The sequence below is a fragment of the Lithobates pipiens genome, unplaced genomic scaffold (assembly GCF_037356315.1).
Source record: "Lithobates pipiens isolate NorthernLeopardFrog02 unplaced genomic scaffold, aLitPip1_a1.2 Scaffold_25, whole genome shotgun sequence".
NCBI lineage: Eukaryota > Metazoa > Chordata > Amphibia > Anura > Ranidae > Lithobates > Lithobates pipiens.
The window spans coordinates 240358081-240371209 of record NW_027507787.1 but is presented as its reverse complement, the minus strand read 5'-3'; the positions used below and the strand labels follow the sequence as shown (position 1 = coordinate 240371209).

The 13129-nt window shown below is 43.8% G+C and overlaps 1 protein-coding gene across 2 annotated transcripts in view; it reads right to left on the bottom strand.

Annotated features, from left to right (window-relative positions):
* The window catches only part of LOXL4 (lysyl oxidase like 4), a 216687-nt gene that overhangs the window by 60541 nt on the left and 143017 nt on the right, over window positions 1–13129 (bottom strand). For both annotated transcript variants that reach the window (XM_077455712.1, XM_077455713.1), the window contains 3 exons: window positions 6940–6978; window positions 5446–5659; window positions 712–895 (listed from right to left, as the gene is read on the bottom strand). In XM_077455712.1, coding sequence (XP_077311838.1) covers window positions 712–895; window positions 5446–5659; window positions 6940–6978 — 437 coding nt within the window. The remainder of the gene's footprint in view (window positions 1–711; window positions 896–5445; window positions 5660–6939; window positions 6979–13129) is intronic.

The window sequence follows — 13129 nt, the reverse complement described above, 5'->3', positions numbered from 1 at the left end:
CAAATCACTTTAATCCCGATATGTTCTCAGTGTGAAGATAAGTGTCAACCGATCGCACGATTTTCCAGGACTGACGGCCTAACCAATTTTTTTTTTTTTTTTCTGCGTGACTTTGTTGCAAAATAAGTTTTATTCCAGTCACTTTCATGGGATCCGATGACACAAATTAAAGGCGATTCCGTTGAATAATTTGCTGCTATTTCTAATTCCCTCCCGTCTCCCGGGCTGAAACAAATAGCGGGCCTTTCTTCTAACACGAGGATAATGAGGAAAAATGGCAACCACCAAACAGATAATAAACTCTGTGTTGAGATAAAAGCATTGTGCATGAGAAAGCATTTCCAAGTAGAAAGAAAAAATTAATGGCTGAAATGTGATTTGATAAAAATAAAAAAATAAAAAAAAAATGTGTATCCGCGGGGATCTCAGAGCCCAGAGAAACAAATATATTCATGGCGTTACTCCTCCCTAACATTTACATAGCGCAATTTAACAAAACTGAGATATTTCTGCATCTCGGCTGCTGCCAAGACTAATAGTTTACCGCTGGCCTAATTACAGGCTCACTAACAAGTATGATGTCGGCGTTGTAATTATATTCTCGTAAAATGTTTATGTTAATTCATAACGTTTTATCGGCCAGATTAATAAACTGTGTTTGGAAGTCCGTTAATACGAGGAATAATTAATATTAAGAAGATCTTTTCTTACCTTGTCCCAATTGGGCACCTAAAATGGCTTCTTTGGCAGATCCGTAACCAAGCTCCCGGCAGACCACGCTGGCCGAAATGAGGTTCCACTTGTCGTCACATATGGTTCCCCACTTCCCGTTCCTTAACACCTCTACTCTTCCTTCTCCGGCATGGGGGCCAGACCTCAGTCGCACCAGGGGCTCCTGAAAAAAAAAAAAAAAAAAACACACAACGGCTTTCCAAATTCCTTTTCTTTACAGGAATTCATATACACGGGTCCAATTATAGAGAATGGTGGGTCTGGCAACCTCTGGGCTCAAAGATCTGCTCTTCCAGAACTTAAGAAAGAATATTTTATAAGGTTCCAGATCCAGAGTTGGTTAAGCTTTCCATTGTGAAGCCTATACTGTAGAATAGAGGAGGTAAAAAGGCCTGTTGGTGGTCCAAAAAAAAAAGCTCACATACCCACTCAGGAAGAACATGCAACCGGGAAAGTGCGTAACATCAGCGTATCAACCTGAACTGAGGAAGTGGCAATTTAAAGACACAAAACATGTTTTTTTTGGTGAAATAAAGCAATTCAGTGTTCATTAAACCTGATGACTCCAACCCACCCTAAAGCATACAACGGCACCTCTACCTTTTTGGACCACCAATGGTCCTTTTCTACCTCCTCCTACTTACTGAATACAGCACCCACCAGAGAACTCAACAGAGGATCCAGGATTGGGACCTCATGGCATTCAGAGAGATCTACTTAGTCCTGTGTGGAAACAAGGTTTTCTCCACCTGTGTCCACAGAAGGCCGTGTGTCTTTACTCTTAGCCCTTGTACACACGGTCGGAGATTCCGACAACCAAATCCGTCGGATTTTGTCCGTTGTATTTTGTCCATCGGATCTTGTCCGAAACTGTTGCATACACACGGTCATTACAAAGTTGTCGAAAAATCTGATCTTTCAGAATGTGATGATGTAATTTTGTTACGACGGGACTACGTTCAGGCTAGTCGCCAATAGTTTTGGTGTAGGAATTTGATCTGAGCATGCGTGGCACTTGGTCCGATCGAAATTCTCTACACATGATCAGAGTATGTCCGATCGGACCAGTTTGTCGGAAAATATTTCCAGCAAGTTGGAAAATTGGGTCCGACGGATATTCCGCCGGAAACAGTCCGATGAATACCACACACAGTCGGATTATCCGACAACACGGTCCGATAGGACACATTCCGACGGATTCTCCGACCGTGTGTACAAGGGCTTAGAGGGAACAGCAACCTCGACAGATGCCAATTATTTTTTTATTTTTCTATCTCTTTTACAGAAAAAACTTTGAGTCACTGATTACAAGGGCTCTCCTCCTCTCTTTTCTTTTCCAGGGGACATCCTGAGCCTTCCCATGGGTCTCTAATCCACCATTGCAGCTTAAATACTTGGATCCCTGTAGACCATCTGTCAGGGTTCAGATATGAACCTGCAATCTCTGCTGTATCTGGCGTAGCGCTTCTCACGGAGCCACCTGAGATGCTGGACAATACCCTGATGTCTGATTCCTCTGACAATCATGCCTTGTCTCTTGTTTCTGGTGAACCTTGAACTCTTTGCACCTCCTATGAACTTCCTGATTCAAGCCATGTCTGTTTACTAGATTATTGTGTTCTCTGCAGGCTATATCTTGCTCGTTTGCATACCTGCAGCTGTCCTTATCCTCATTACCACTTGTTACCAACCTTTGGCTTGTTCTTTGACTACCCTTCCACTTGATCCCAACCTGCAACTATTCGTTATCGACCTTTGGTTTGTTTCTAGACTACGCTTCCACCTGATCCCAACCAGCAACCACTTGTTACTGGCCTTCAACTTGTTACTGACTATGCTCCTGCTTGATCCCTACCTGTTATATCTGCTACTGGACGCTGGCTTGCTCACCTCCTGGTGGGGTGATCCTGAGCCATATGACCTGGTACTAACACCTAGCATGCAGCAAAGCCTCCACCATCAGAAGTTCTTGTCAATACCAGTTAGTGATTTGACCCCACACCTCGGGTGAGCCCGCATCATCCACCAGGGTGACCTATTTATGTACTTATCCTACTGGTCCGTAGGAGCCTCTCTACTGCTATAGCTTTTGGTCCCTGAGCCTGACCCCTGACCATGACACCACAATATCTTTATTCCTTGTATTGTAGAATGACTCTGCTAAGGCAGTTATCTGGCATGAAAGGTCCTCAAGAGCACCTTGAATGGATACAGTTACTATACATATACAGAAAGCAAGAGTGCCACATCAAGAGAATTTATTTCATTATAAAGTATGTAAACAGCAAGTCAACCCCTTTTGGGGCTACAATATTCCCCCTTCATCATGGTTTTAAATGCTGGTATGAAAAAAGTTGTGGGCTGTTATGGGTTAAATGGAGGGTAAATCAACTTAGGCCTTGACTGCTTCAATCCTTTGTGTTCTAAAGATGGCATGAGGTGTCTGGTATTCATATGTGGAAAAAAAACAGTAGAAAAAAAAAAACAAGAGAGGTCATTGTAGCAACATATGGTAATAGAGGCCAGGGGTGTTCCCCTTTTCTGAATAAACTAGATATAGTGTACATGTAGGTACCGTATTTATCGGCGTATAACACGCACAGGTGTATAACACGCACATTCACTTTAAGAGGGACGTTTCAGAAAAAAAAATTAAATTTTTGTATTGGCGTAAAACACGCACATGCTATTTGCACCCGATTTTCATGGTGAAAAAGTGAGTGTTATACGCCAATAAATACAGTATATACATCTAGATATAGTGGTCATATCCTCCAATACTACAAGAGAAAGGTCACTTATGGCTAAATAAACAGAGATTAAGGGTGTCAACAAGAGAACATTCCATCAGGCATCTGTATAGTGGCCAGTTCTTAAGGTCAAAGAGTTTATTCATGTTGCATAGAATAGACTAAATTAAAAAAAAAAAATTGAATAGAATTAATAAATACACTTAATAAAAATTAATATAAAATAATAAAGAAATAAAATTACCATTAAAAAAAATCATAGAATAAAAGAATACAAGAACTAAAAATAAAATAGACAAATTGATCATAATGAATAACAGATAATAAAAACAAATAGAAATAAAAAATAGAATAATGTTATAAAATAAATAATATCATTTAATTAATAATGTGAAAGAAGTAGAAAATTAAAGAAGCTGGAAGAAAGTAGCCAGGGGATTGGAGTGGAGAGTTGAGGACTGGGGGATGTTGTTGCTGTGGGGGGGGGGGGGGGGGAACGCGGGTTGGTGCCACCAGAACAGGAAGGGTCATATCAGAGATGGGTATCATTAAGGACAGCTACAAGCTTCTACGAGCTACAAACTGCTTATTAATCCTGGCCCCTGTAATTTATTGTTTAGCTTCCCCAGAATTTCGAATGGGTTGCTGCCAGGATTTAGCAAGTGTCCCTCTCATGACCAGAATGTTTCAATCCTTTCACCCTAAGCCCTTGTACACACGGTCGGACATTCCGGCAACAAAATCCGGCGGATTTTGTCCGGCGGATTTTGTCCGAAACTTGTCGGAAAATCCGATCGTTCAGGACGTGATGACGTTATTTCGTTACGACGGGACTACGTTCAGGCTAGTAGCCAATAGCTTTGGTCTAGGAATTTGATCTGAGCATGCGTGGCACTTTGTCCAATCGTAATTCTCTACCAACGATCAGACAAAGTCAGATCGGATCATGTTGTCGGAAAATTTTATAGCCCAGCTCTAAAACTTTGTCGGTCGGATATTCCGACAGAAACAGTCAGATGAAGACCACACACACGGTCGGATTATCCGACAACGCAGTCTGATCAGACATTTTCCGTCGGAATGTCCGACCGTGTGTACAAGGGCTAAGATGTGTGTCACCAGTTTGCTGCGTGTGCATAGGCAGGTGCAGTTAGCTTTCCCACCTGTAGGTTGCTTAGTTAGTGCCAATGTTGCAGAGGAAGGGGACTCTCGTAAATATATTGGTCCCTTAGATATTCCATCCATTGCCTTGAGAGAGGAAAGTAGTCTGACTGGACACAGAGCTCTTTAGAAGTTTTGGTGGCCATCTTGGGTGAGGGGACCTTTTAAACAGGGGGACCCACTTCCCTTTGGCTTTGGCGCACTTCTGGTGAGTAAATGGTCAGGGACAGGAACTCGCTTTTAAAGGAGAGGGTTCCAGGTGAGAAGGGATAGCTCGGGGCAGGCTCCTTCTTCACTACATACATTCCAATGATCGTACAGAGTATCTAAGTGGGCATTCCAGCAAGGCACACCACCTCACCAATTGATGCCGTCCTTCGGTAACGCATTGGATATATACCGAGACTGTATTTCCTCTGTTATGCTGTGTACCAGTGCAAAGAACAGTTTGTTACTTCCACCAAATTTATTCTAGATTCATATAAAGGATATTTGTAGGCATTGCACAAGAGTGACATCTCCCAAACAAGGTACCCAATATTATAGACCTCGCCAACATGTGTGTTGGGCATATTTCAAGGAAAGGATCTAAGCATCCAACTACTGGGCCGATTAACCAGTGCAACTCCATAAAGCAGTGCAACTCCATTAACCAATACAAACTCATCACATTTTTTTACGCCAGCACTTGAACCTTCTAATAAATGGAGAATGTTGACTTCTCTGATGCCGGTGTACATCGACCATAGTTGTGCTATGTAAAGACATGACAGTTATAGGTTTTCATTCCGTTCTTACTTACCATAGTCCTAAATGCTTTTTTGAAGTTATTTCCATTTCCATTGGCAGTGGTAGGTGGAGCAACGCATTTCGCTATGGCGTGCATCCCACTCCTGCACGGATGTTTGGGGGTCTTGGGGGAAATCTGCACGTTGCAGTTAGCCAGATGGGGTTCAGTTCCCGAGCAGCTGACTTTGTGGATCCAGAACATTTTTTTCTGACTCAGCATTTTCAACCTACAAGACAGATCACACACCCATCATCGTTATATTCCGACCAATAGATGATAAGCAACAATGAGCGGGAATCTTGTTTATGAAGAACATAGAAACTAAAAGACAGGAAATTTGCAGAGGAAAGCCAATTTGGGGTTTATACTTTCTCCTTCTAACCGCCATTCAAATATAAAACATAGAGTGCAGTACTATGGACAAAAACTTCTCTACATTCTTCTCTACATTCCACTAACCAGCAGACGATGTCTATGAGGACGAAACACGTCGGGAGGACTCCACTGCTGCCATTTTGGTACTGAAAGCGATGGAAAAAACTACTCAAATGTAAGTTTGTTACCTTTTTTTAATAAATATATTTTATAAATGGAATTACGCTTTTCACCCTATATGCACACCGTTTGGAGTTGGGCCTTTTTTATAATTGGAGAGAACCTGTTTATATCCATTTGTGTTTGGAAGAAATTCCTTTCATCGAATTCGGCAATTCAGGACCCGGGAGGTTTATTCCCCCACAGCCACCATAAAAAGCGTGTATGACCCTTGGAATATACCGTATTTATCGCCGTATAACACGCACTTTTTTCCCCTTAAAATCAGGGGAAAATCGCGGGTGCGTGTTATACGCCGATCCGCCATGATTTCCTTTCGATTTTTGGGCTCTGGGCGGCTTTCAGCCGCCTTCGGCCCTTCTCACGGCTTTCGGCCGCCTTCGGCCCTTCTCGGCGGTTTTCGAGAGCGGCCGAAAGCCTCCGAGTACGGCCGAGGTGGCCGAAAGCCTCCGGGTACGGCCGAGGTGGCCGAAAGCCTCCGAGTACGGCCGAGGCGGCCGAAAGCCTCCGAGTACAGCCGAGGCGGCCGAAAGCCACCAAAAACTTCTGAGCGCTGCCAAGATGTCCTTCAATTTTTGGGCTTTCACCCGCCTTCGGCCCTTCTTGCGGCTTTCGGCCACCTTTGGCCCTTCTCGGCGGTTTTCGAGAGCGGCCGAAAGCCTCCGAGTACGGCCGAGGCGGCCGAAAGCCTCCGGGTACGGCCGAGGCGGCCGAAAGCCTCCGGGTACGGCCGAGGCGGTCGAAAGCCTCCGGGTACGGCCGAGGCGGCCGAAAGCCACCGAGAACTTCTGGGCGCCGCCGAGATACGAAGGACACTAATTTTGCTTTTTAAGCGCTACACTGTACATCATTTTCACTAACCACCAGACCATGGATGAACAATGCAGCCTGATCCCTCTTCATGCATTTTGGTTACATTTAACTTACCATAAAAATTCATTGTCCACTTACCTGGATTTTGGAACTTTCATTTTCATATCCCAAAGTTTTCTATAATAATAAAAATGAAAAAAAAACAAAAAAAAAAAACATGTTAATGGGCAGACATATAATATAAGAATCAAGTGGAAATATTTAATGAGAACCAATAACCCAGAGCAGAGGCGGACATTCTTCCTGGACTGCACTGTACCACTTTAGATGGCGTGGATCTGTCCTCTAATCCTTCTGGAAGGGTGTGGTTAACGCTAGAGATGCAACCAATATCACTTTTTAACCAACGAGTACCAATAAAGAAAAAAAGAGGAGGGAAGGGGGCAAAAAGTGGGCAACGGGACTTTATATGAAACAAAATACTTAGGGTAAATTAATTCAATCAATATAATATATTAAATTACTAATTTATTGGAAACACATCAAGAGGTAGTACAGTGGGTATATTAATAATAATAAAATATATAATATACAAAATTAAATAATATAATTGTCGCATAACATAATAAAATTCATGATACGATGATATTATTGAACATGGTAAAGTAGACAGTAAACCGACAGTACATTCCAAAGTGTGTATACAGTAATAACCAATAAAATGAATTAATGATTGAAGTAGATCAAACCCATAGTAGAATCATGGCCACTGGGGCATGGCATCCATTGGTAAAGGGCTCGACGCGTTTTGTGGATTGTCTCCACTCATCGGGAGAAGCTGTATTTTGGAAACACCTGTGATAGATCATATATTATAATAATAATCAATGATAATTGATTATACACATGGGCAAAAGGGGGAGCATAACAATGGTCCTAGCCACTCTTACCTATGGACGATAGAAATATATAGTAAATGGTAATAGTAGTATACATCAAAGGCGCCTCCCATGAATTTTATTATGTTATGCGACAATTATATTATTTAATTTTGTATATTATATATTTTATTATTATTAATATACCCACTGTACTACCTCTTGATGTGTTTCCAATAAATTAGTAATTTAATATATTATATTGATTGAATTAATTTACCCTAAGTATTTTGTTTCATATAAAGTCCCGTTGCCCACTATTTGCCCACTTCCCTCCTTTTTTTTCTCTCTTTTTTTCTTTATCAAATATCGGGGATGGAGTCCTGTGTACTGGATGGTCACGGCTCATATAAAGTCCCGTTGCCCACTTTTTGCCCCCTTCCCTCCTCTTTTTTTCTTTTTTTTCTCTCTTTTTTTCTTTATCAAATATCAGGGACGGAGTCCTGTGTACTGGATGGTCACGGCTCATATAAAGTCCCGTTGCCCACTTTTTGCCCCCTTCCCTCCTCTTTTTTTCTTTTTTTCTTTATCAAATATCGGGGATGGAGTCCTGTGTACTGGATGGTCACAGCTCATATAAAGTCCCGTTGCCCACTTTTTGCCCCCTTCCCTCCTCTTTTTTTCTTTTTTCTCTCTCTTTTTTTCTTTATCAAATATCGGGGATGGAGTCCTGTGTACTGGATGGTCACGGCTCATATAAAGTCCCGTTGCCCACTTTTTGCCCCCTTCCCTCCTCTTTTTTTCTTTTTTTTCTCTCTTTTTTTCTTTATCAAATATCGGGGACGGAGTCCTGTGTACTGGATGGTCACAGCTCATATAAAGTCCCGTTGCCCACTTTTTGCCCCCTTCCCTCCTCTTTTTTTCTTTTTTTTCTCTCTTTTTTTCTTTATCAAATATCGGGGATGGAGTCCTGTGTACTGGATGGTCACCGCTCATATAAAGTCCCAATTGTTCTTGTTTTTATTTTTATTTTTTCTCAACGAGTACCAATACTTTTTATTAAGCAATGACCAATACCAATTACAGATACCTATTTTCGGCATTTAGGGAGATCAAGATGAGGAGGAGGAAAAGGAGGAGGAACAGGGAGGGGGGGGGGGGCTCTCCATGAAATCCAAAGCACGGTCAAGATCATTGTGCATGGTAACAATAGGCGCTTGGAGAAAATTAAGTTGGAGATGTGCTGGGGCGTTCACGAACTCACATAGACGGTACGGTGCACTTTACTGCTAGGTCGAATCGATGGAAGGCTCAGGCCCTAGATCTCCTGAGGGGCCTTGACAAGGGATGGATCCGGCGACAGCCGGGGAGACCTAAAGGAGACATCCTCGCGGGCCGGAGGAGACCCGCACAGACTCAAAGGGGACATCAGATGCCAGCGGAAGTGTTCCGCAAAAAAAGAAAAAAAAAAACGGAAACCTGGAGACCATGCAGCCAGAAAAAAAAGCCGTTAGACACGGGTTAACTATAATCCAAACTGGGAGGATGCCGGTCGGGGAATACATGACCATGTGACCTGAAGAAGGGGTTAAACCCCAAAACACGTAGTCCTGGCATCCTCCCAGTTTGTATTTTTTTTTTTTTTTTTTTTAAAGGTGTTTATTTTCAGTTTTATAAAAGAAAAAGAACACAAGAGAAAAAAAAGAGCATTACAGACCTAGGGTACAGGCATGTGATATTTGCATAGTGTCACATCAGTCTGCAAAGATACAAGAGTCAGCGGGGGGAACAACACACCATTCACTCACTCAGACATTCCCAGACTAGGCACGTACGACCCCGAATCAGAGGCATACCTTCAAAAACCCCCTTGAATCATAACGTTTTTGTAAGCGACTTCCCTTACTATAGACCATTTAGACGTATATCTGATCATGTTTGCTGAGTCATACTTGGCTATCCCACTTATTGGGAGATCTGGGAGGATAAGACAACCCCCCCCCAGAAGTCTTTCTCCGAGATATCCAACCATGGTTGCCATATCTCATTGAACTTCTTGGGACATGCTCTACTTTTATATATTAGTTTAAATTTGGGAAGGACCCCATTAACCAATACGGAAAAAGACCTGTATCGAGGGAGAGTCCACATCCTTCCAATGCATTAGAATGGTTTTGCTTGCAAAAATAATAATTTTTTTCTGGCTGCATGGTCTCCAGCTTTCAGGTGCCCTCACTGGGTCCACCTTTCGCGGAGCACTTTGTCCCCTTTGAGTCTGTGCGGGTCTCCTCCGGCCCGTGAGCGTGTCTCCTTCGGGTCTCCCCGGCTGTCATGGTTATGCAGTAGAGTTCGTCTGCTTACCTGTCCGCATGTGTTCATTTCTAGAGACCAGCCGAGCTTCACCTGACTGCTTTTATTTCCTTCCTCTGGCATGGCTCCACCCTAGCTCCTATCAGACAACTCTATATTAACCTGTGCACTGCTAGCTTATCCTGCTGATCAACCTTTGTGTGTTAGCTTCCTGTTTCCTGCCGTGTGCTTTGCTACTGTTTCCCGTTACCGACTTTGGCGTGTTCTGACTATCCCTGCTTGCCTGTGACCCTGACCTTTTGGCGTGTACCTGACTATTCTTGTCTGCTTGTGGCCCCGACCTTGGCTTTGTCCCTCACCATCCCTATCCTCCTGTTGCCTACTGTGGGTGCGAGCTGGGGGACCCTGGGGGTCGCGACCTGGAGCCAGTTGCAGCCAAGTCCATCCTTACCACTCGAGGCTCTGGTGAACACCTGCTGGCTCTTAGACTCCGCGCCCCGGGGAATCTTACGCTCTAACCCCAGTGGGATCTGTCCCCCGTCTGCAGCAGTCAGCCGTAGGGTCCACAACCTTGCGGTGCACCCCTCTAGGTGACCTGACACCGGCTTTGACCGGCTCTGTCCTTTGTCAAGACCCCTCAGGAGATCCAGGGGCTGAGCCATCCATCCATTCGACCTGTTAGTGAAGTGCACCTTACCATCTATGTGAGTTATTGAACGCTCCTTCACATCTCCACCTTAATTTGCTCCAAGCACCTATTGTTACCATGCACACGATTGTGGTGATGATTTTTTTTTCCCTCCAGACACACCGATGGCTAGCGGCAGCTGTCCCCGTTTTTTTTTTTTACATTCAGATGAATAAGTCACCAGTTGTTAAGGACGCTGCGGTCAATATTCGCTACTGTAACACTGATCCTCCTCCCGGGCCGATCAGGAAGCGGGTTTTGACACCCGTCACCCAATCAGCTGAAAGGACAAGTGATCCTATTGGATGCCTAGGAGGAGGGGAGGAGCCGCACGCTGGAAGCCGCCGATGGAGGAGAGGACACGGAGCCGCCTAGATGGGGTAAGTGCCGGACCGACCGGCCAACAGCAGGGGGGGGGGAGGCCCGCCGGCTGCTCTAAGGGGGGGTTGTTTGTAACCCCCCCCCCCCCCAAAAAAAAAACATCGGCTGCCACTGCTTCAGAGATGGTTGTATTGTAGTCTTCTACTCCTCTGGCCTCCCTAGTATTTATTTTAGACTTGAACCCTTCAGGCCTTCCTCCTGATGCTGTGCCTACTGTAGACTGATAAACATTTTGCTGTCCCTACATTTTAATTAAATGTGTATTAATATTTAAGACTTTTAATTTGCTTTCCATGATGGGCATGTAAAATGTTAATTGTTAATTGTTCCAATCCGTTCTTGACAGACATTGGAAGTATGGAAGGACACATTACGGGAGGATTGCTCTTACAAATCTACATTTAATAAAAGGAGAAAATCCCCGACATGTGATCACCAGACAAGATCTGATGGAAGAGATGATGGAAGGTCAGACACAGAGATTGTTCTTCAGGAAAGTAGTCAATTCTGCTGAGCAGTGAAAGAAATCTGCTAAATACTGAGATAAAATACGGATATAGACAATTTCAGATACAATTGGATACATATACACTCATTGTATACATACTGTATACACAGTGTATAATACACTCACCGGACACTTTATTAGGTCCATCTTGCTAGTACCGGCTTGAACCCCCTTTATTAGCTCCACCTTGCTAGTAGCGGGTTGGACCCCCTTTTGCCTTCATTCTTGGTGGCATAGATACAACAAGGTGTTGGAAACGTTCCTCAGAGATTTTGCTCCATAGTGACATGATAACATTACACAGATTAATCAATTTTTTTTTAAATCGATTAATCGACTAATTTTGATTAATTATAATGCACATACAGATCCAACTACTTGCATTGCAGCTCTGCATTAGTCAGTGGTAAATGTGGTATACACTATATACACCCGACACTAGTTGGTTTCCACAATCCATGACTTGACTTCACAGTTCACACAAATACGTTTTAAATTCAAACTGTAGCACTGACGCAAGTCATTTTTTTTTTTTTTGGTTAAACTTTAAGAAAAATGTAGAAAGTTAGTTTAACTTTAATTATAAAACTTATCTAGTATATTGACTGTCAGTCACTTTATAGTAGGCATCACTTTAGCCAGTCAGGCAGACATACCAGAGTAATTACATTTTGCTGTTTTTTTTTTTTACAATGTTAAAAACGGAAGTTATCAAATTTGCCTACACTTAGCTCACTGAATGATCCCAGTTAACCACATCCATATTTACCATCACTGTCCAGGCTGTCCGGTGAGGTCGATGTCTGTGACGTCACCAGACTCCTCCCCCTTCCCTTCGTTAGCAGACATAGGCACTTGGGGAAGGGGGGAGGAGTCTGGTGATGTCGATGTCCGTGACGTCACCGGACTCCTCCCCACTTCCCTTCATTAGCAGATGTAGGCACTTGGAGAAGGGGGAGGAGTCCGGAGACATTGATGTCCGTGACGTCACCGGACTCCTCCCCCCTTCCCTTCGTTCGCAGACGTAAGCATTTGGGGAAGAGGGGAAGAGTCCGGTGATGTCGATGTCTGTGACGTCACCGGACTCCTCCCCCTTCTCTTCGTTAGCAGACGTAGGCACTTGGGGAAGAGGGGAAGAGTCCGGTGATGTCGATGTCTGTGATGTCACCGGACTCCTCCCCCTTCCCTTCATTAGCAGATGGAGGCACTTGGGGGAGGGGGAGGAGTCCGGTGACATCGATGTCCGTGACGTCACCGGACTCCTCCCTCCTTCCCTTCGTTAGCAGATGGAGGCACTTGGGGAAGGGGAAGAGTCCGGTGACGTCGATGTCCGTGACGTCACCGGATCTCCGACTGAACTCCCTGAAGACCCGGAAGCCAGCAGAGAGGTGAGTACCGATAAAAAGAATTTTGATCCATCAACAAAATAGAACGATTAATCGAGGCATTAATCTTTAATTTTCCCAGCCCTACTCTGTATGTATTGTTTTCCTACATTTGCAAGTACTTTGTACGTATGACGTTCTTGTTCAGTGAAAGCACATTCGTATACTACAGAGGTTT